The 23,322-nt window shown below is 47.3% G+C and overlaps 1 protein-coding gene across 1 annotated transcript in view; it reads right to left on the reverse strand.

The window, feature by feature from the left end:
* Positions 1-23,322, reverse strand: part of WDHD1 (WD repeat and HMG-box DNA binding protein 1) — a 51,793-nt gene that overhangs the window by 7,754 nt on the left and 20,717 nt on the right. Inside the window, exons 8-21 of the mRNA XM_056850915.1 lie at positions 22,900-23,006; positions 17,310-17,451; positions 16,304-16,505; positions 15,939-16,126; positions 14,026-14,210; positions 11,906-12,147; positions 10,798-10,935; positions 8,994-9,150; positions 5,715-5,829; positions 4,511-4,642; positions 3,448-3,668; positions 2,414-2,553; positions 1,207-1,215; positions 816-857 (exon numbers count right to left, since the gene is read on the reverse strand). Coding sequence (XP_056706893.1) covers positions 816-857; positions 1,207-1,215; positions 2,414-2,553; positions 3,448-3,668; positions 4,511-4,642; positions 5,715-5,829; positions 8,994-9,150; positions 10,798-10,935; positions 11,906-12,147; positions 14,026-14,210; positions 15,939-16,126; positions 16,304-16,505; positions 17,310-17,451; positions 22,900-23,006 — 2,020 coding nt within the window. The remainder of the gene's footprint in view (positions 1-815; positions 858-1,206; positions 1,216-2,413; positions 2,554-3,447; positions 3,669-4,510; positions 4,643-5,714; positions 5,830-8,993; positions 9,151-10,797; positions 10,936-11,905; positions 12,148-14,025; positions 14,211-15,938; positions 16,127-16,303; positions 16,506-17,309; positions 17,452-22,899; positions 23,007-23,322) is intronic.

Raw genomic sequence — 23,322 nt, forward strand, 5'->3', positions numbered from 1 at the left:
TGAAGTTCATACTGGTGGTTATCATGTGCTCTATGCCATTGCTCTAACCTTCCTGTAGGATCTTGTGTGGTGCAGCTGAATCACAGCATGGGTAAAAGATCTCTGAATTAGAGCAACACCTCAATTCCAGATGTCGCAGCGGAACATCTGCCTCTGCACCTATTTCCTAACCACTTCTAGCCTTTCACCAACAGGCTAAATAACACAGGTAACATCTGCCAAAAGTTTAAGAACCCACTTGTTATGCAACAGAAGCGGTGCAGCGATTACGTATCAGGATTTTAAAGGAAGGCGACGGGGCAAGTATGCATCGTGCAAGTGTATTCAGAGTTGAGGGTTCGTATTTCCACAGCACAGAATCGGGAAGTCTGAGGAAATAGGAACAAGTTCATAATACAGGAGTTCCCAACATGGTGCCTGCCGATACCTTTCTGGACACCTGTCAAGTGCTTTTAGAATGTGGGAGAGGCAAGGTGGGGCTTTTACCCAGCAGGGCTTCTGATTGGTTGTGCACATTTTAAAGACATTCTGTTAAACAGATTCTGCCCTGCCGCCTGCAGCAGCTATGTTGTGTTTGGCTCCGCCTTCTGTGGCAGCCATTTGGTGGCTGCGCCCACCACCCTGTGTCAGAATTCCAAAGGTGCCCACAGGCTCAGAAAGGTGAGGGACCCCTATCATGATATATGTATCACCCGCATATTACATTAGCCCATTTAACCAAAGGGGAGGACGCTCAGGTAGCTGGATCCAAAATAATAACAGAACAAACCATTAAGCATTCTTCCTCACCTAAAATAAACTCAGTTTTGACTTACCAGATTTGGAAGTGGGTTCATTTCTGCACAGTATGGGTGAACCTAGAGAAGGAAAAAAAGGGTGAGATTTAAGTATCTACCAGTATAACCATTAATGTTGCCCATTTATGTTGGTGGTGGAAAGTGCCATTAAGTCACTGCTGGCTTATGGCAACCCCGTAGGGTTTTCAAGACAAGAGACATTCAGTGGTGGTTTGCCATTGCCTGCCTCTGTGTAGCAACCCTGGTCTTTCTTAGAGGTCTCCCATCCAAGTACTAACCAGGACCAATCCTGCTTGGCTTCTGAAATCTGATATCAATCTAGCCTCAGCCATCCAGGTCAGGGCAGACAGAGGTGGTTTGCCATTGCCTGCCTCTGCGTAGCAACCCTGGACTTCCTTGGAGAGCCGACCCTGCTTAGCTTCTGAGATCTGACGAGATCAGGCTAGCCTGGGCCATCCAGGTCAGGGCAGACCAGTGGACGACACCATTATTAAAAGATCTTAAAATGCTGCGAGGGCCCCAGGCGTTGTGGGCTGAGGCGTTCTTGTTCCCCCACCCCCACACCATTTCAAGTGCCGAAACAGCCGCACCCCACTCCCGTGCATGTTTCAGCAGCATTTTTCAATCAGTTTTAAACAATTAAATGCCCTAATCGTTTAAGGCACAAGTGTCAAAAACATAAGGCCCACAGGCCGGATCCGGCCCCTTGAGAGCTCTTATCTGGCCTGTGAGTCAGCCGAGGCAGCCACCCCTCCCCCCCAGTCCCAAGGTGTCAATGATCAAATAAAAGAATATTGTAAGAGAGTTATTGTTTTAAGCATGTTTGTATTTTAAGTAAAAAAAATAAAGTAAAAAACAATATCATTAATCGGCTTTGCCTGTGTCTTCTATAAAGTTTGTATCTACGGTACCTGGCATTAAATTTTATGGTAGAAGAAGAGGAAGAGTTGGTTTTTATACGCTGACTTTCTCTACCACTTAAGGCAGAATCAACCCGGCTTACCCTCACCTTCCCTTCCCCTCCCCACAACAGACACCCTGTGAGGTAAATGGGGCTGAGAGAGCGTGACTGGCCCAAGGCCATCCCGCTGGCTTCATGTGGAGGAGTGGGGAAACAAATCCAGTTCACCAGATTAGCCTCCACCACTCAGGTGGAGGAGTGGGGAATCAAACCCGGATCAGAGCCCACAGCTCCAAACCACAGCTCTTAATCACTACACCATGCCGGTACACAGGGCCCGGCCCAACCAAGTAAAATTTATGTCATATCTGGCCCTCGTAACAAATGAGTTCGACGCCCCTGCTTTGGGGTCTGAGAAACAAACATCTATGCAAACTTCTGCCCTCAATATTTTATTTGTATATTTACTTCATTTATACCTCACTTTTCTCCCCAAGGGGGACCCCGAGGAGGCTTGCACAACCATCTTGCTTTCCTCCATTTTATCTTCACAACAACCCTGTAAGGTAGGTTAGGCTCAAGAGTATGTGACTGGTCACCCAGCAAGCTTCTACGACAGAGTGGGGATTCAAACCTGGGTCTCCCAGGTCCTAGTTCGACACTTGAACTGCCTGAAGCATGCTGGCTGTCCAGCCTATGTATCATGTGTGCGCACACGCGTGCGTCTCACTTGGTTTTGCCTCTTCAGAGATTTCTTCCTCATCCTCCTCCACTTCCTCACTGGCTTCCATGCTTTGCTGGCGCTGGAGGCTTCTGACTTTGCCCTGACTCCATTCCGTGGCAGTGTTGCTGTAACTGAACCAAAAAGATTGACTCAAGCAAGTGGGTTTTAACCACATTTTAAAAAAGAAAAGAAAGAAAAATTGAAACTTCTACACCGCAACACTAGATTGAGGACACAATCCTGTATCTGCCACTAACCTCCATGAGAAAAGAGCAAGAGTCCAGTAGCACCTTAAAGACTAACAAAATTTCTGGCAAGGTATGCGCTTTCGTGAGCCACAGCTCACTTCTTCAGATACCTCCATGAGTTATAGAGGCCTCCAAAAAGGATGTGAACAGATCCGAGAAGGTGCAGAGGAGAGCGACGAGGATAATCAAGGGCCTGGGTTGTGTAATATTCCCCATTTAGATGGCGCTGGACCCTTCCTTATAAGTTGGTAGGCAGAAAAAACACACACACCCAAACAGAGATGTTAAAGGATTAATAATGCTTGAGGTCCTGGGCAGGGAAGGAAACAACTCCAAACTGCAGGTATTTCTTTCCCTAGGAAGGAAATAGAATAAAGAAAGAGGACAGGGAACGAAAGGGGCAAAGCAACAGAAGCCTTTCTCATGTTTCTTATATTTCTTATGTTAAGGCTTTAAGAGGGGCGTGGACATGTTAATGGAAGAGAGGACTATCTATGGCTACTAGTCAAAATGGATTCTGATCATGATGCATTCTCTCCAGGATCACAGGAGCATGCCTATTATATTAGGTGCTGTGGAACACAGGCCGGACAATGCTGCTGAAGTCGTCTTGCTTGTGGCCTTCCCAGAGGCACCTGGTTGGCCACTGTGTGAACAGACTGCTGGACTCGATGTGCCTCGATCTGATCCAGCATGGCCTTTCTTATGAGGTGCTTTTGACAGATGAGGTCCACTAGAGATTGGATCACTTCCCCAATGATATTTTGTCCCTTTTACCCGGCATTCAGGTGGCTTCTGAAATCTTCCTCCTCTTCCTCGCCAGTTTCTTCCACAGCTGCCAGCTCAGCCGCTTTCTCCGCTGCCAGCTCACTCAGCTTCTGGGCAAGGATGAGCTTCCGAGAGCGCGAGGCGTACTTGACAGCCAAGCTCACGGCAGTCTGAGTCATGAGCTCTGCCAGCTCCATGCAGCGGAATTCACGCTCCAGCGTACAGGAAAGCTATATTGGGAAAATGAAACAAAATACGTACTCGTCAAAGGGAAATTCCCCTTTAAAACCCTAAAAGAAGGGAATGAAAAGGTATCATTATCGTCGTCTCGTTGGTAAGGACCACTCCCTTGGGTTGCATTCATTCTTTGAAAGATAAAAATTGAGGGTGAGGCACTCAATTTTATTAATATTATTATTTTATTTACAAAGTTTCTATCCCGCCTATCTGCCCTTACAAGGGCCACTAAGGCAGCTAACAATTTAAAATGTACATGATAAAAATCACGTTTAAAAACCATTAAAATCAACCCTCTCAAAAACACAGATCATTAAAACAATTATAAAGCAGGGTGAAAATACATACAAACATAAAAACAGCAATTAAAAAACTGCTTAGGAAGAAGAAGAGTTAGTTTTTATATGCCGACTTTCTCTACCACTTAAGGAAGAATCAAATCGGTTTACAATCACCTTCCCTTCCTATAAAAGGAAGTTTTTCTTCACACAACGCAGAGTTAAATTGTGGAACTCCCTGCCCCAGGATGTAGGGATGGCTGCCAACTTGGAAGGCTTTAAGAGGGGAGTGGACATGTTCATGGAGGAGAGGGCAATTCATGGCTACTAGTCAAAATGGATACCTTGCACACCCATTCTCTCCAGGATCAGAGGAGCTGTGGAACACAGGCAGGATGGTGCTGCTGCAGTCGTCTTGTTTGTGGGCTTCCTAGAGGCTCCTGGTTGGCCACTGTGGGAACAGACTGCTGGACTTGATGGGCCTTGGTCTGATCCAGCAGGGCCTTTCTTATGTTCTTACTTCAGTTGCTTTTGATATTAAAATACAGCCCACTCACCGCAAACATTTTCATCAAGAGACTCTGCTGTTCCTGAACGGCTCGGCCTTTCATGCTTTCATCGCATTCGTATCCGCTTTGGGATAAATACTCCAGGTGATTGTGGAACAGGAGAGAACGCCAGAATTGCTCCTGAAGTATGCAGATAGAGGAAGAAAACGTGGCACAATAAATTCTGCCATTTACTTTATTCAGGGTTGTTCATATGTCCACAATTGTGGAGGAGCACCAAAAGGTGCTGAACGTAGCCTAGAGCACGGGTCCCCAACACTGTGCCCTCAAAGTTCATCCACAAGAGAATTTACATTAGGTCTTCTTTTTATTCAATCCCACACTTCCAACCCTCAGATGTTTTTTCATCACCTCCAAACTCAAATACATCTCTAAAGAAACGAGAGGTGGAAAATTATTTAAATGACCAACTGCGAGCAAGATTAGAGGCAGAAGTGAAAGCAAACACCTGACAACATTCTAGAGCAGGGGTGTGAAATGTAAGGCTCGCAGCCTGGATCCAGCCCCTTGAGAACTCTTATCCGGCCTGCAAGCCAGCCAAGGAAGGCACCACGCCCCTACTCTTGATCTGGGCCGGTGAGGCATGGCCCAGCCCGACCAAGTGACACTTATGTCATATCTGGCCCTCGTAAAATCTAAGTTCAACACCCCTGGTATGGAAGTAACACGCGTCTGACTTTAAGACTGAAAGTTTCTCTGTGGAGTGATTAAGTATTCAATCTTGATTGGTGGGGGAGGTTTTCTTTAAGGCATTAGTCTCGTCCTGGGGGCGGCCGTCTTTTTTCTCTTCTGAAGGCCTTCGCTAGTGAGTAGGATGGTTTGATTTGCTTGTTATGAATTGAGAGTGTTTTCTTTATCTTCTTAAAAATAAATTCTGTTTTACAAAACTAATGAGAGGAGCTGTGCATGCTGCGAGTGCAACTTTCCCAGGGAAGAACCGAAGGCCGGAGAGATAAGGCTTTGGCAAAGAAAAGCTCTCGACCTTATTATTAAATGAACCACACCTTGCCCACTGGGAGTCCGAAAGGGCTGTTGTCAGCATTTCAAACATGGGCGAGAGGTGGCTGGTTGATACACCCTGTTCTAGAGGCTGCTTCAGGGACCAAATGACGTTCAGCCCATCTGATCAGGTCTCTGCGCGCCACCGCTAAGGGATGGCCAACCAACAGAGCTGCGGTCGGGGTCTACGTACCTCCATCTGCCCCTTGTCTGTTGCAGTCTGGCAAAAAGGAAGCTTGAAGGGCAACACAGCTACCGCAGGGCGAGGAAGCGTTGGTGGGAATCGAGCTCCTTTACAAGGGATGCATCTGTGGAAGGGAAAAGAATGTGAGCCAAGTCTTTGTGTGTTCCCCCACCACCACCTTTTTAGAAAAACTAACACCTCTTGACATGTAGAAAAACAGTGTGGTATGGTGGTTAAGAGCGGTGGACTCTAATTTGGAGAACTGGGTTTGATTTCCTGCTCTTCCACATCAAGCCTGCTGGGTGACCTTGGGCTAGTCACAGTTCTCTCCGAACTCTATCAGCCCCACCTGCCTCACAAGGTGTCTGTTGTGAGGAGAGGAAGGGAAGGCAACTGTAAGCTGCTTTGAGAGTCCTTAAAGTTAGAGAAAAAGCAGGGTATGAAAACCAACTCAACTCTTCTTGTTGTAATTTTTAATCTTGCCCTTCCGCCAAGGGGCTCAAGGGCAGCATACCTGGATCTCCCCTACTCCTTACGCTACCCCAACAACTCACTCCAGGATTACTCTGTTTCCTACTGTCATTACCCTGTTGTTGTTCCTCAAAACCTCTTCCCTCTATGAAACTATTCCCAGAACACTTTGGTTCCCACTAGAAGACTTCCATACTTCCTGTGTTCAAGGCGCTTCATTTATTTAGAAATGTATGCCCTGCTTTTCTCCTCAACGGGAACTGAAAGCAGCCTACAGAATCATTCTCCCATCCTTCATTTAATTCTCACTGCAACAACCACCCTGTGATGTATGTTAGGCTAAGAGAGAATGACTGGCTCCAGGTCACCAGTGAACAAAAAGCTGAACAAAAAGCTAAAAAGTGTTCTCAAAATGTAAAGATCTAACATCACCGACATTAAAAAAATAAATCAAACTCTAAAATGCAGTGGTCAAAGACTCCTAGAATCATAGAGTTGGAAGAGACCACCAGGGTCATCTAGTCCAACCCCCTGCACAATGCAGGAAATTCACAACTACCTTCCCCTCACACCCCCAGTGACCCCCTACTCCATGCCCAGAAGATGGCCAAGATGCCCTCCCTCTCATCATCTGCCTAAGGTCATAGAATCAGCATTGCTGACAGATGGCCATCTAGCCTCTTCTTTAAAACCTCCAGGGAAGGAGAGCTCACCACCTCCCGAGGAAGCCTGTGCCACTGAGGAACTGCTCTGTTAGAAAATTTTTACAGCCAAAAGGTTGTTTTTTTTAACTGTATTTGAATAAAAAATGTGTCATGCCTTATCTTGAAAGAGGTGGGAAATAACCACAATGACTTTCATCCACATTTACCCAGCAAGTCTGACGTGGTTCTGTGGTTTTCAATGGGTTTCCTAGAAATGAATGAGTTGGAAGAGGAAGCAGAGTAAGACACTGTTTTCGGGAGCGGCTGGGAAAATCCACAGATGTGGAACTGGCAGCAAAGCAGAGCTTCCTTTGCCAGAGGGATGTAGCAGTTAGAATATCGGGCTGGGATACAAGGAACCCAGGATCAAATCTTCAACTCTGCCATGAGGCTTAATGGATGACCTTGGGTGACTCGTTCTCTTTCAGCCTAACCTACCTCACAGGGGTGTTGTGAAGATAAAACGGGGAAAGGAAAACCACGAACACTTCCCTGAGCTTCCTGCTGGGAACGTAGGATCCAATATAGATCAGGGCTCCCCAACCTTTTTGAGTCTGTTGGTACCTTCGGACACCAAGGTGGGGGAAGAAGAGTTGGTTTTCATGTGCCGATTTTCTCTACCTTTTTAAGGAGTCTCCAAGAGGCTTACAATCGCCTTCCCTTCCTCTCCCCACAACAGGAGCCTTGTGAGGGAGGTGGGGCTGAGAGAGTTCGGAGAGAGCTGACTGGCCCAAGGTCACCAGGCCGGCTTCAATTGGAGGAGTGGGGGAATCAAACCCGCTTTTCCAGATTAGAGTCCACTGCTCTTAACCACTATGCCACGCTGGAGGTGGAGCCAACCACAAAATGTCAGGGAGCGAGTTTATGTGTAACTCTAATGTTAACTCTTAAACATTTCAAGCAGAGGCAATGCTTAACAGGATACCTTTTAATCTGCACAGCCAATTAGAAGCCCTGCTGGGTGAAAGGCCCAACCTAGCCCTGCCCACTAGGGGGAGGGGCCGTGGCTCAGTGGTAGAGCCCCTGCTTGGCATGCAGACGGTCCCAGGTTCAATCCCCGGCATCTCCAGTTAGGGACCAGGCAAGTAGGTGATGTGAAAGACCTCTGCCTGGGACGGTGAAGAGCCATGGAGAGGGGCTGTGGCTCAGTGGTAGAGCATCTGCTTGGCATGCAGACGGTCCCAGGTTCAATCCCCGGCATCTCCAGTTAAAGGGACTAGGCAAGTAGCTGATGTGAAAGACCTCTGCCTGAGACCCTAGAAAGCCACTGCTGGTCTGAGTAGACATTACTGGCTTTGATGGACTAAGGGTCTGATTCAGCATAAGGCGGCTTCATGTGTTCACTTTCTAAAAGCACTTGGCAGGCACCTGGGAAGGTGTTGGCGGCCATGGCACCCATGGTCACCACACTGGGGGCCCTCGATAAAGATCCTGACAGTTATCAGGGTGTGTATAAAGCACAGCAACCCGTACAAAGAGAAGGGCCGAAAGAGTTGTCAATCACAGGAAAACAGAAGCTCTGGCCAGAAGCTATGAAGCATGTGGGAGCAGGGGGTCTTCTTGTCTTTTTTCCCGAAGACTCTGGGGCCAACAAAAGATGTTCTTTTCTATACCTCCTGTGGTACAGAACAGAATACACACTGTCTGCTGAACCCAAAGGCTGAACCCAACAGATGATCATTTATGCCTATGGCGATGCTTTAAAGCTTTACAGATATGCAAATTGGACAATCATTGACTGACGAAGCTTGCTGCGTAAACGGATAAAATTATATCGGAAATCTCCGTCTGATTTTGATGGATTGATCTTGATTCTTATCGGTGATCCAATTTTGGCTGTGACCTGCACCTGGAACGTTGACCTGTAACTGAACTGGGATTATTTAAAAGAAAATTGTGTGTTAAAGGAAGAAGTGGATTCCTAAACTTAGTTGTTGTTTTGTTAGTTGAACAAGGTGTGTGCTTTGGAGCTAGATCAGCTGTATTTTTGTTGTTATTTACTTGGTGTTACTGAATACATTTTGTGTAAATAAGATTAATTTTTATTACATAGCCAGCGTGATGTATTTGCCATTTGGATGAACCAAAAGGCCCTGCAGGTTTGGTTCCCTACCTCAGCTGCTGCGGATTTTCGTGAATGCCAACGATCCAGCAGTGGTCCGACTTCCCTTTACAATGCTCCCTCGTGTCGCAGACTGGGGTCCACGTATTGCCGAGCCCTCTGTTCACCATGCGCACAATGCCTTCCGAATCCACGTAAGACGGAGTACCTATTTACCACGCAGGCGCACAAAAAGCACAGGGGTTGGCCAACCACGTGGGTTTTTTTTGGGGGGGGGGGTTGTAAAGCAGCTGTGGTGATTCGCTGCCCTTCATGACATTAACTGCAACATCATTTACCATCCTGCAAAAATTTTAAAAAAAACCCTACAAAAACATTTTGAAGAGGGCCTGCTTGCTAGCTTTGAAAATGACACCACCTTCTGGTAGTCAGCAGCAAATGAACAGCTACATTTGAGTCCAGTAAGAAGAAGAAGAAGCTGGTTTTCATATGCCTACTTTCTCTACCTTTTTAAGGAGAATCAAACCGGCTTACAATCCCCTTCCCTTCCCCTCCGCACAGCAGACACCTTGTGAGGTAGGTGGGGCTGAGATAGTTCTGATAGAACTGTGACTGGCCCAAGGTCACCCAGCTGGCTTCATGCAGAGGAGTGGGGAAACCAACCCGGTTCACCAGATTAGCCTCCGCCACTCATGTGGAGGAGTGGGGGATCAAACCCAGTTCTCCAGATTAGAGTCCACCGTTCTTAACCACTGCACCACACCTTAGAGGCCGACAAGATTTGCAGGGTGTACGTCAAAGCTCCCTTCATCAGATACAGTCAGAACGGAGACCTCTGAACCCTTGTATCCCAGTCAGAAGGCGGGAGGGGTGTTGCAAAGAAGGAATTTAGGCTGGGCTGTGAGATGGTGGCTGACCCAAGGGCACCCAGTACAGTTTGTGGCTCAGAGGAGACTTAACACAGGCATTCCAGGGGTTCAGTTCAGAGCATCTATACCACACTGGCTCTGCGTTGCTATGTTCAAATTCCCATTTAGCAATGGACACACACACACACGGAGTGTAGAAAGGCTTAAGGTAAGAGCTGTGTAGCTTTTTAAAAACATACCATAAAAATAAACTGTCATTTGGCGACAAGCAATGACTTAACAGGTCATGACTTTCCCTGTTTGTGGGCCTGGAGAATTTTCCAGCTCACAAATAATAATAAGACGAAGAAGACGACGAAGAAGACGAGTTGGTTTTTATATGCCAACTTTCTCTACCACTTAAGGGAGAATCAAACCGGCTTACAATCACCTTTCTCTTCCCCACCCCACAACAGACACCCTGTGAGGTAGGTGGGGCTGAGAGAGCTCTAAGAGACCTGAGACTAGCCCCAGGTCACCCAGCTGGCTTCATGCGTAAGAGTGGGGAAACCAACCCGGTTCACCAGATTAGCCTCCATCGCTCATGTGGGGAAATCAAACCCGGTTCTCCAGATCAGAATCCACCGCTCCTAACCACAGCTCTTAACCACTACACCACGCTGGCTCTAAGCCCCAACATACACACAAAGCTCTGTTTGCACAACCTCAGCTTTGGAGATGCATGTACCCACAATACCCTGTATCCCCTGAGATAGGCTAACCCCAAAGTTCTTCTGCAGTGCATGTAAGACTCTGCATAAGCAGATCCGTTTCCAGAGATACGGACATTGATCTCTCCCCTCTCTCAGCAGCCTGGAGATATTTTTGTTACTATCTGATCTGGAAACCACACTGAAGAGTCCGTCTGCTCTTCACTACAAATCAGATCAATCTGTGCATCTTGGAATAAGGAGAGAGAGAGAGAAAGAGAGAGAAACTCATCTTACCTTCTGCTGAAAACCCTACCCATGTCAGATAGGATTTCCGGGAAACAGGAAGGGGTTCACCCTGCAAAATCTGTCTCTTCTTTCTTCCAAGCTCTATCAGCTGAACGCCAAGACACTGATCCCCATCAAAGCCAGTACCTGGTTTTTTTTAAAAGGGTGGAAATTATCAATTCTGATCAAATATAAACTGCACAAAAGGAGTTGGTGGACATTCTTCTTCTATATACCTATACGGTGCCTTCTTCTATAAACCTATAGGAATTTGCTGTATGGCCAGTCCCTCAATGATTTTTTAAGCATTCCTAGAAGACCCGAGTATTAGAATTTGAGCCTTAAGTATAATTTCATTTTTATAAAATAATTCCTACTATGCAAAGCTGGATGGCTCTTACAGCTAGCATTAATGGCCAAATACTTTTTTAAAAAATAGGAGGAGGAGGAGGAGGAGAAGAGTTGGTTTTTATATGCCAACTTTCTCTACCTTAAAAAGGTAAAGGTCCCCTGTGCAAGCACTGGGTCATTCCTGACCTATGGGGTGACGTCACATCCCGACGTTTACTAGGCACTTTGCTTACGGGGTGGTTTGCCAGGGCCTTCCCTTTACCTTCCAGCAAGCTGGGTACTCATTTTACCGACCTTGGAAGGATGGAAGGCTGAGTCCACCTTGAGCCGGCTACCTGAAACCGACTTCCGTCAGGATCGAATTCAGGTCGTGAGCAGAGCTTGGACTGCAGTACTGCAGCTTACCACTCTGTGCCACGGGGCTCTTATTCTCTACCTTAAAGACTAACAAAATTCCTGACATGGTTATGAGCTTTCATGAGTCACGGCTCACTTCTTCAGACACAGCTACAGATGTAGCTAGAAGACACTCTTCTCTACTTAAGGACAGATGGACTCACATTCTAGCTGTATCTGAAGAAGGGAGCTGTGACTCATGAAAGCTCAATTATGTCAGGAATTTTGTTAGTCTTTAAGGTGCTACTGAACTCTTGCTCTTTTCTACTATTTTGACACATAGCAGCCACAATAACAAAAAAAGATTGTGCCTAACTGTAACACACACTTAAAAAATGCAGGGGCACAGGAGTGGGGCAGGGAAGAGTACCTCTGTGGAAGATCACTAGCAGCTGTTCTCCGTGTCCCGCCATGGACACCACTGGACCCGGGAGGCTGAAGAGCTCTTTCTGAACTCCCCCCACCGTGAACACGCGGACAAAGAGAGCGCTGGTGGCACAGGCAGCCCAGCCCTGGCCCAAGCAGATCGCTTCGATTTCCTCGTCCTGCAGCATGTCGATGGTCCATTCCTTGTTGGAATCCCAGGAGTTGAAGTGGATGCAGTGAAGTTTGCTAAAAAACCCAAACAAAAAACAAAATAAAGACAATAACGACAATGTAAACACGATTCCTAGCAACTCCAGAACAGAGTTCATAGAAACCTAGAGTTGGAAGGGGCCATAGAGGCCATCTACTCCAACCCCCTGCTCAATGCAGGATCAGCCTAGAGCATCCCTGACAAGCGTTTTTCCAGCCTCTGCTTGAAGACTGCCAGAGAGGGGGAGCTCAACACCTCCCTAGGCAGCCAATTCCACTGCTGAACTAGTCTTACTGTAATTTTCCCCCCTAACATCCAGCCTGTATCTTTCTGTCCGCAATTTAAACCCAGTTGTATCCTCTGCTAATGGCGACCCTATGAATCAAAGTCCTCCAAAATGTCCTATCTTTGAAAGCCTTGCTCAGGTCTTGCAAACTGAGGGCCGTGGCTTCCTTTATTGAGTCAATCCATCTCTTGTTGGGTCTTCCTCTTTTCCTGCTGCCCTCAACTTTTCCTAGCATGACTGTCTTTTCTAGTGACACTTGTCTTCTCATAATGTAACCAAAATACGATAGCCTCAGTTTAGTCATTTTAGCTTCTAGGGTCAGTTCAGGCTTGATTTGATCTATAACCCACTGATTTAGTTTTTTTGGCCGTCCACGGTATCCGTAACACTCTCCATGAGTCGGAAGCGACTTGACGGCACTTACCCCACATAACATCCTCTGCTGTCAACAGAAACAGCTCCCTGCCATCTTCTAAGTGACAGCCTTTCAAATACTGAAAGTTGCACTTATCCTTTTCTTTTTGTTTGTTTCTTAGAACATTTATATCCTGCCTTTCTTCGTGTCGTCCCTGTTCAGCAAGTCATAGCTGCATCAGTGTTGCCCATGTTTAGGCAGCAACTCTGCCCGAGACTGAATTATATCAAAGCATTGGTTTGCACTGCTCTTTTACCGATTTAGAGGTTTAGTACTCTCCCCTTGAAGAGCACGGATGTTTGAAACGTGGTGAGAAATCTGATAGATTTATTAATATGCCATTTTTTCCTCCATTATTTTTCTGTCTGCTTGCAGTTCAGCAAAGAACAAAATCTCCAGTGTGAACAGTCCAGAAAGGCACCTTTGTACGGGAGTCGAGTGGAGGTACTGAATTGCCTTCACCAGGGGTGTCAAACATAAGGCCCGCAGGCCGCTTCCGCTCCCTTGAGAGCTCTTATCCAGCCCGAGAACCAGTCAAACCAGCCCCCCCACCCCTGTCCCCATCTGGGCTGGCGAGGCATAGCCCGGCCCAACCAAGTGACATTTATGCCACACCCAGCCCTCATAAGAAATAAGTCTGACACCCCTGGCCTACACCTTTGTAATCCCATGCTCTGAACTGATCACACTATGCCAGCCTGGGCAGTGGCCTGTGCAGAACATCTGCTTGGCACACAGAAAGTCCCAGGTTCAATCCCCAGCATCTCCAGTTAAAAATGACCAGGCAATAGGTGATGTGAAAGACCCCTACCTGAGACCCTGGATAGTCACTGTCAGTCTGACTAGATAATACTGACCGTGATGGGCCAAGGGTCTGATTCAATATAAGGCAGCTTCATATGGGTTCAGGACAGTCAGGGAAGGGGCCATGGCTCAGTGGTAGAGCATCTGCTTGGCATGCACAAGGTCCCAGCTTCAATCCCTGGCATCTCCAGTTAAAAGGGACCAGGCAATAGGCGATGTGAAAGACTTCTTCCTGAGAACCCTGGAGAGCCACGTATGAGTAGACAACACTGCCTGTATGAGTAGGCAATACAGTTCCTGATGGGCCAAGGGTCTGATTCACTACAATGCTCATGACTGAGTACCCGATGAAGCACCTAAGCTTGCCTGATTAGCCGTGCTCCGTGAAAAAGCTCTGAGAGTTTTTACCTCGCCAGCTCTTCTGTGCTCTCGCAAGCTAATAAAACAGCTTCCCGGGAAAGGTCTGCCATCGTGTGACTCAAAGAATTGGGCAAGTGCATCGCATGGTGTATGGCAGCATCGTGGAATTCCACCTCAATGGCGTTGTCTTGCTCGTCGTTATAGCAGCGAATAATACCAACAGAGTTCCACACCTAGAAGAAGAAGAGTTGGTTTTATATGCTGTCTTTCTCTACCACTTAATGAAGAATCAAACCAGCTTACAATCACCTTCCCCACCCCCACAACAGACTCCCTGTGAGGCAGGTGATGCTGAGAACTCTAAGACAGCTGTGACTAGCCCAAGGTCACCCAGCAGGCTTCATGTGGAAGAGTGGGGAAACCAACCCGGTTCACCAGATTTAGAGTATGCAGCTCATGTGGAGGAGCAGGGAATCAAAACTGGTTCTCCAGATCAGAGTCCACCGATCCAAACCACCACTCTTAACTACTACACCATACTGGCTCTCATTAATGAGCTGGCTCTCATTAATGGCTCTCATTAATGAGTGCAAATGGTACATCTGAATGGGTTAACATCACAAGTGGGCAACTTTTTAATCATATTTTACGGTAGATGATGTTATATAGAAAATGAACACATGAAGCTGCCTTATACAGATATCAAGGTCCGTATGATCTACTGCGACTGGGAGTATCCTCAAGATGCTGTGGACTGGACCCGGGACCATTCTGCATGCAAAGATGCTCTACCACTGAGCCACGGCACCTCCTCTAAGTTGAGATGAACGAAGGACAATAATAGGAAGCTTACAGCGAGGAAGGCCTGTTCAGTTCTCATGGTCAATATAGCAGTATCCATAAAAAAACCCAAAGTATGTTACAGTACAAACCTAAAAACAGTTACACCCTTCTAAGCCCATTGACTTCAATGGGCTTAGAACTGTGTTATCTCTGCTTAGGGTTGCACTGTTAAGTGCTTAGGCTCATTAAGGTATTAAGATTCAAAATGGCTGGACTGAAATTAATATTTAATTTTTACAGTACGCATAAAAATGCTTTAACACCCTTACGGAAGGACTCTTGGGAAATGGAAGGGCTCGTATTTGCTGGGCAACTATTTACATACGACCTAAAGTAATTCCCTCTCGTAATGTAATGTTAGTGCAATACTTCAAACTCTTTCAAGCATGATCAACGTTGAGATCAATATGATCAATACTGAAGTCTCTGGCAGCTTCTCAGTGTTATGCTAGCTGCATTCAAGAGAAATTTACAACACTATGACAAGAAAAATAACAATTCTCTAACACTCAAATTATCCTAAGAACATAAGAAAGACCATGCCGGATCAGACCAAGGTCCATCAAGTAAGTCCAGCAGTCTGTTCACACAGTGGCTGACCAGGCGCCTCTAGGAAGCCCACAAGCAAAACAACTGCAGCAGCATTATCCTGCCTGTTTTCCACAGCACTAATCTAATGGGCATGCTCCTCTGGTCCTGGAGAGAATAGGTATGCATCATGACTAGTATCCAATTTTACTAGCAGTCATGAATAGCCTTCTCCTCCATGAACATGTCCACTCCCCTCTTGAAGTCTTCAAGTTGGCAGCTATCACCACATCCTGGGGCAGGGAGTTCCACAATTTAACTACGTGTTGTGTGAAGAAATACTTCCTTTTGTCTGTTTTGAATCTCTCACCCCTCCAGCTTCAGCAGATGACCCCGCGTTCTGGTATTATGAAACACTCTCTCCATGCCATGCATAATTTTATAAACCTCTTTTATAGACCCGCTCTCCTTTTCTCCAAAAACCCAAAGGTTGTAATGTCAGATGGCAAGGGAACAAGAAAAGATAATAATCATACGATTTTTTTTAAAAAAAGCGTCAGACACTGAAGCAAAGAAACCACGGAACTCACCATGAAACGGTGTGTGAGATGTACCGGGGTGGAGCCCGACTGGAATGGTTTCTGCCGAGGAGTTGGCATTGGCCAGTCATAGAAAGGCCTCTGCGCGGGGGACCGTGGCGGGACAGGAGGAAGGCTCTCCTGGTCATCCTCTTCACCCTGCTTATCCAGAGCGGCATTAGCCTTCAGCAATCCAAGATCTGCGAGAGACAGATCAACTGACTATCAGAGGATCGCAAACAGCAGCCCGTCTTGAAACCCCTTCCCCACCCCAGATGTGCCCGCAGTTACTCAATTTCCCATGTAAGGGTAGAAAAGTGGGACATCAATGTTGTACAATAAAATAAATAAAAACTTTCATTTTGGGAAATGCGAACCTATGGAGTTCTCGTCATCTTCTATTATTGCTCCTCGGTTTCTGGGCCGTCCCAATGCTACCATCAGGTCGTCATCCTCATCTTCATAATTTGTTACTGCCTTCAGGGACGACTGGGGCTCAATGAAGTCTCCGTCCAGAAAGTCCTCATTGTCATCCCCATCGAAAAGGGCATCGTAGTCTTTGGGAGCAGGAGCAGATACCTGAGGCCAAGGTTTATCAAATCAGAAGAAGAGTTGGTTTTTGTATGTCGACTTTCTCTACCACTTAAGGTAGAGAATCAAACCGACTTACAATCACCTTCCCTTCCCCTCCCCACAACTGATACCCTGGGAGTTAGGTGGGACTGAGAGAGCTCTAAGAGAGCTGTGACTAGCCCAAGGTCATCCCCCCTCCGACACATGAAGCCAGCTTGGTGCTTGGTCACTCAGCTGGCTTTATGTGGAGGAGTGGGGAAACAAATCCAGTTCACTAGATTAGCCTCTGCCGCTCATGTGGAGGAGTGGGGAATCAAACCTGGTTCTCCAGATCAGAGTCCACCACTCTTAACCATGCTGGCTCTCAATGAGAAGAAGAGTTGGTTTTTATATGCCAACCTTTTAAGGAGAATCAAACCAGCTTACAATCTCCTTCCCTTCCTCTCCTGACAACCAACACTTTGTAGGTGGGGCTGAGTGTGTTCGGAGAGAGTCGTGGCTAGCCCAAGGTCACCCAGCTGGCTTCATGCGGAGGAGTGGGGAAAACCCACCCGGTCCACCAGATTAGAGTCCGCCGCTCATGTGGAGGAGCAGGGGATCAAACCCGGCCTTCCAGATCAGAGTCCACCGCTCTTAACCACTACACCACACTGGCTCTCAATGAGTATCTTTCCTGGATATCTTTCAATGAGCATCGAGAAGCCACGGAGCTCTCCAAAACACCAAACGTTGTGCAACTGGTTGAGCAATACTGCCAGTGCTCGAAAAGGATACACAGAAAAAGCCCCAAAAGCTTCGGATTTGTACTACCTTGGGGTTTGATTTCTTTCCTTCTGCACCACAGACGTTCTCGAGCAGTCCCAGATTGCCTTCTGCATCTGTATAAGCTACGTGACTGGCTTTCGGGTGCCAGGCCAACCCACAGATGGTGTAACCTTTTTCATGCTTCACCCTTAGCAGGCAAACAAAAAAGCACAAATGTATGTTTTCCACACAGTCAAGGTGTACTTAAAAAAAAAGTGAACTCTGGCAAATTCTTGCTTCAATAAGATAAAATTTCTGAGGGAGACAAGAAAGTCACCAAGACAAAAAGCCTAATAACAGAATGAATACTAATGGGTTAAAGGTAAAGGTTCCCTGCGCAAGCACTGGGTCATTCCTGAACCATGGGGTGATGTCACATCCCGACGTTTCCTAGACAGACTTTGTTTACGGGGTGGTTTGCCAGTGCCTTCCCCAGTCATCTTCCCTTTACCCCCAGCAAGCTGGGTACTCATTTGACTGACCTCGGAAGGATGGAAAGCTGAGTCAACCTTGAGCCGGCTACCTGAAACCAACTTCCGTCGGGATTGAACTCAGGTCGTGAGCAGAGCTTGGACTGCAGTACTGCAGCTTACCACTCTGTGCCACGGGGCTCTTACTAATGGGTTACATGCAATAAATTAACAAAACTTTAATACATTAGAAATAGTAAAAAAAATCATTAAAACCAAATGTGTTTCAGCTAATAGACCTTCCTCAATGGCACAAATTGTTACTAATATATTTCGTCACTTGTTAATGTTACATCCAGAAACATAAATTTTTTTTGCACCAGATACTTGTGTAAGCAAATTATAATGCTGAAAGACCTATGATTGGGGTTATTAATTTACATCTAGCCACACAGGATAAAAGCTTTATATATTTCTGATATAATACCTTGTAAAGTGCTCTTCCAGATGTGTTTTCTAATTACATGCTTTGTATAATTTGAATAGATTAGGATCATCAAGGAGCCCCGTGGCGCAGAGTGTTAAACTGCAGTACTGCAGTCAAAAGCTCTGCTCACGACCTGAGTTCGATCCCGACGGAAGTCGGTTTCAGGTAGCCGGCTCAAGGTCGACTCAGCCTTCCATCCTTCCGAGGTCGGTCAAATGAGTACCCAGCTTGCTGGGGGTAAAGGGAAGATGACTGGGGAAGGCACTGACAATCCACCCCGCAAACAAAGTCTGCCTAGAAAACGTCAAGATGTGACGTCTCCCCATGGGTCAGGAATGACCCGGTGCTTGCACAGGGGACCTTTACCTTTATAATTTGACCACCGAGGAATGTCCCAGAGGCCAAAACGTGTATGGTCTATTGGTCATTTATATTATGTATATCATCAAAGGTGTTGATTATTTTTAAGAACAGTTCATACTGGTGGTTTCATATGTAGCCTGTATTCCAGGCCCAGTGTTTTTATCTATTTTATTGTGTGCACCAAATAAACATATTACTTTATAAGAATTGTTAGTTTTCAGCTCAACCCCACAAATTGTTAAAATACACACCATAAAGTAAAATGGAGGGGAGGGGTTGTGGCTCAGTGGTAGAGCATCTGCTTGGCAGGCAGAAGGCCACAGGTTCAATCCACGACATCTCCAGTTAAAGGGACCAGGCAAGTAGGTGATGTGGAAGACATCTGCCTGAGACCCTGGAGAGCAGCTGCCAGTCAAAGTAGACAGTACTGACTTGGATGGCCCCAGGGTCTGATGCAGTATAAGGCAGCTTCATGTGTTCAAAATTATTCAAAATACAGCATTTCTGACCAAGCATTAACACACACACACACACACAAGAAGTAGGGCCAGGTCGTTAACTAGATCATCCTCCTTCATTGTTGGAATAGATTAGGATCATCAAGAATCATTTTTCAGATTGTTATTATATCTCTATGGTGTGTATATCCGCATTCAGGAAACAAATATCTTGAATATGGAAATACACACCATAGAGGTACGATTCACTCTAACCTGGCTTATTGAGATATTTGGACCAGATATAACAATCTGATTCTTGATGGAACTAATCTATTCCAGTAATGAAAAGGGATTATCTAGTTAACCAACTGTCCCTAATTCTTGTGTGTGTTTTAAAGCGTGGTCAGGAATGCTGTATTTTGTATTATGAATAAATTTTACTTTGTGGTATGTATTTTAACAATTTGTACCACTGAGGAAGGCCTACTGACCAAAACGCTTTTGGTTTTCATGACGTTTTTAAAATATATTAAAGTTTTGTTACTTTATCACATGTAACTCATTAGTATTTATTCTGTTATTAGGCTTTTGACAACCATCTTGGTTACCTGGTTTTTCTGGGTTGAAGTTTTATTTTCTTCCCCTTTCTGTTTTGGAGAGACCAAGTAGGGCCAGCCCAAAGGGTAGACGGCAATAGAAGTATCACTTTCTTTGAAGAGCCGGTTTTAAATTTAACTATTAGGGTGAAAACTAAACAACTGCAGAATCATTACACTGAGGCTAAATATCAGTCCTAATACAGCTGTGTAATCATATATTTTAATAAAGCAATTATTTTTCATTTACGTGAGGGCAGACCGTTGCCAGATCCAACAAGATTCATCTAAACATATCAAATTCAATCAGTGCATTCAATCACTCTTTTAAACCAAATGTGGCTAAGAGCACTACTTCTCAGTTATTATTAGGGGAATTAGGATTGCTGAGGTCATAGCATCATAAGAGTTGGAGGGGGCCATAGAGGCCGTCTAGTCCAACCCCCTGCTCAATGCAGGATCAGCCTAGAGCATGCCTGACAAGTGTTCGTCCAGCCTCTGCTTAAAGCAGGGGTGGGGAACTTTTTTCCTGCCAAGGGCCATTTACATATTTATAACATCACTCAGGGGCCATACCAGGCCTAGATCTTGGGGAGAGGCTAGGGTTGCCAGGTCTTCAGCCACCACCTGGAGGTTACAACCAAGTAAATAAACCAAAATGTTGTAATACAGTAGTTAGGAAATAAACAGCACACAAGCTCAATATTTTACAAACAGATCACTTATCTTTTATAAGGTAAGTTTCTTAATGCAATAAATACTTTCTATAATATGCCTTATTCATGAAACTACAAACACAAAATTTCTCAAGCTGTGGAAATGTCCATGAGACGAAAGAGACCACAGAATACAAGTCCCAAAGCGAGTTGGTGAGTATGAGTTCAAACAGGACGCAAAAGGCAAGAGCGGCTGCGTCAGTAAAGATCACAGCGGAATCCCGAATGTGCTCAAAGGCTACCCGAAGTCTTCACCTCCACCGTGGAGGAGAGACCAGGAGACTGGGAGGTCCCGGCGCGGCTGTGGAGAGCCGCGATCCGAAGATCAACAAAGGGAACGTTCTATCCGGAAACGCTTTCGCCAATCGGCTTCATCAGCCCAGCTTTCATCAGTGTCACTTTCTGTAGACCTACACTTAGGTTTCTATAGCAGGATTCAGAAGGAATTCTCCAGCATTCCCGCTGGGGGGGCGGGGCACGATCCGGGGAGAAGTCTCCATGGCTTCCTCCCCCATACAAAAAAACGCAAGCACCCGGCTGATGGCGTGGCCGGGCACTATCCGAGGAGAAGTCTCTATGGCTTCTCCCCCCCACACACACACGCAAGCACCTGGCTGCTGGGGCGGCCAGGCGCAATTCGGGGAGAAGTCTCCATGGCTTCTCCCCACACACACACACACACAAGCACCTGGCTGCTGGGGCGGCCGGGCACAATCCGGGGAGAAGTCTTCATGGCTTCTCCCCCCCCCCACACACACACACGCAAGCACCCGGCTGTTGGGGTGGCCGGGCGCAATCCGGGGAGAAGTCTCCATGGCTTCTCCCCCCCTCACACACACACGCAAGCACCCAGGCACGATGCAGGGAGAAGTCTCCCCGGCATCTCCCTCCCCCCATACACACACACGCAAGCACCCAGCTGCTGGGGCTGCCAGGCGCAATCCGGGGAGAAGTCTCCATGGCTTCTCCCCCCCACACACACACACGCAAGCACCTGGCTGCTGGGGCGGCCGGGCGCAATCCGGGGAGAAGTCTCCATGGCTTCTTCCCACCCCCCTACACACACATGCAAGCACCCGGCTGCTGGGGCGGCCGGGTGTCAGGAACAGGTTTTGAGAATGGTATGTTGTGGTTGGAAGCAGCTGCTGTTGTTCCCCATTCAAGGTCTCTTGCCTCGTTCTGTTTAGGCTTCACACCAATGCCCCTTTTGATCTCCTTTGGTCTCCGGAAAGGGGCGATGGTTGCCCTGACCGTTTATCTCAGTTTAGCTACTTATGTTCTGTAACTGCTTATTGCCTGCATTAGAGTCCATTGGACTGTTAGGCTTCTGTAACCTGTTGAATTTTCTGAATAAACCTGATTTACTGGACTTTGCATCTCATGGACTTTATTCATGGAATGATCACAGGGCTAGAGCTTACACCGGGCGCAATCCGGGGAGAAGTCTCCATGGCTTCTCCCCCCACCCCTACACACACACACGCAAGCACCCGGCTGCTGGGGCGGCCGGGCGCAATCCGGGGAGAAGTCTCCATGGCTTCCCCACCCCTACACACACACGCAAGCACCCGGCTGCTGGGGCGGCCGGGCGCAATCCGGGGAGAAGTCTCCATGGCTTCTCCCCCCCCCCCACACACACACGCAAGCACCCAGCTGCTGGGGCGGCAGGGCGCAATCCGGGGAGAAGTCTGCATGGCTTCTCCCTCCCCCCCACACACACGCAAGCACCAGGCTGCTGGGGCGGCCAGGTGCAATCCGGGGAGAAGTCTCCCCAGCTTCTCACACACACACACACGTGCACGCACACACAAGCACCTGGCTGCTGTGGCGGCTGGGTGCAATCTGGGGAGAACTCTTCCGGCTTCTCCCTGGCTTCTCCCGCACCCCCATACACACACATGCGGTCACCCGGCCACTGTGGCGGCTGGGCACGATATGGGGGAAAGTCTCCCCGGCTTCTCCCCCACCCTAAGGAAGTACTCAGGTACGCACGCACCTGGCTTCACAAGCAGCCGAGCGTGATCTGGGTGAAGCCTTCCCGGCTTCCCCCGACACACACACACACACACACACACACACAGGTGGGCAGCCCTGCGGCAGCAATGGCGGCAGCTTCCGTGGGAGAGTCTGCGGGCCGCATCCAATGATGTCACGGGCCGGAGGTTCCCCACTCCTGGCTTAAAGGCTGCCAGTGAGGGGGAGCTCACCACCTCTCTTGGTAGCCCATTCCACTGTCGAACTACTTTAAATTCCCACCCCCCTAATATCCAGCCGGTACCACTCCAACTGCAATTTAAACCCATTATTGTGAGTCCTATCCTCTGCTGCCAACAGGAACAGCTCCCTGCCCTCCTCTAAATGACAGCCCCTCAAATACTTAAAGAGAGCAATCATGTCCGCCCTCAACCTCCTCCAGACCCAGTTGACTGTTCTATCTGGGGGCTACTACAGACAAATCACTGCGGGCAACTGCATATAAAACCAACAAAGCTGCCAAATGTTCATTTCGAAGACCAGTGGATCCCACGCATTTTCTAATCTGGGGTCGCTATCGATATAAAAAACACCACGAAACAACCGGCACCTCTCCAGGCACTCCCGGGTCTCCATGTTCCAAATGACTATATAGCCACCGACACTTCCAGCTGCCACAAATCGTCCGCAGGAAGACCAGGCTACGACGTTGAGGGGCTGCAAGGAAGAGAGACATCGTTAGCCGTGGGACTCTTTGAACTGGGGTCCCCAACCTCTTTGAACCTGTGGGCACCCTTTGGAACTCTGACACTGTATGGTGGGTGCAGCCACAAAATGGCTGACACAGGAGGCAGAGCTAGTGACAAAATGACGGCCACAAGAGGCAGAGCCAAACACAAAATCTCAGGGAGTACGATCATGCAAAAACTCTTAAGAGTAACTCGTCAGCATTTCAGGCAGAAGCTCTGTTTAACAGGATGACTTTTACAATGAACATATTGTTTAAAAATATTTTCTTGCATACACATAGCTT

This window comes from Euleptes europaea, chromosome 6 (assembly GCF_029931775.1).
Source record: "Euleptes europaea isolate rEulEur1 chromosome 6, rEulEur1.hap1, whole genome shotgun sequence".
Lineage (NCBI taxonomy): Eukaryota > Metazoa > Chordata > Lepidosauria > Squamata > Sphaerodactylidae > Euleptes > Euleptes europaea.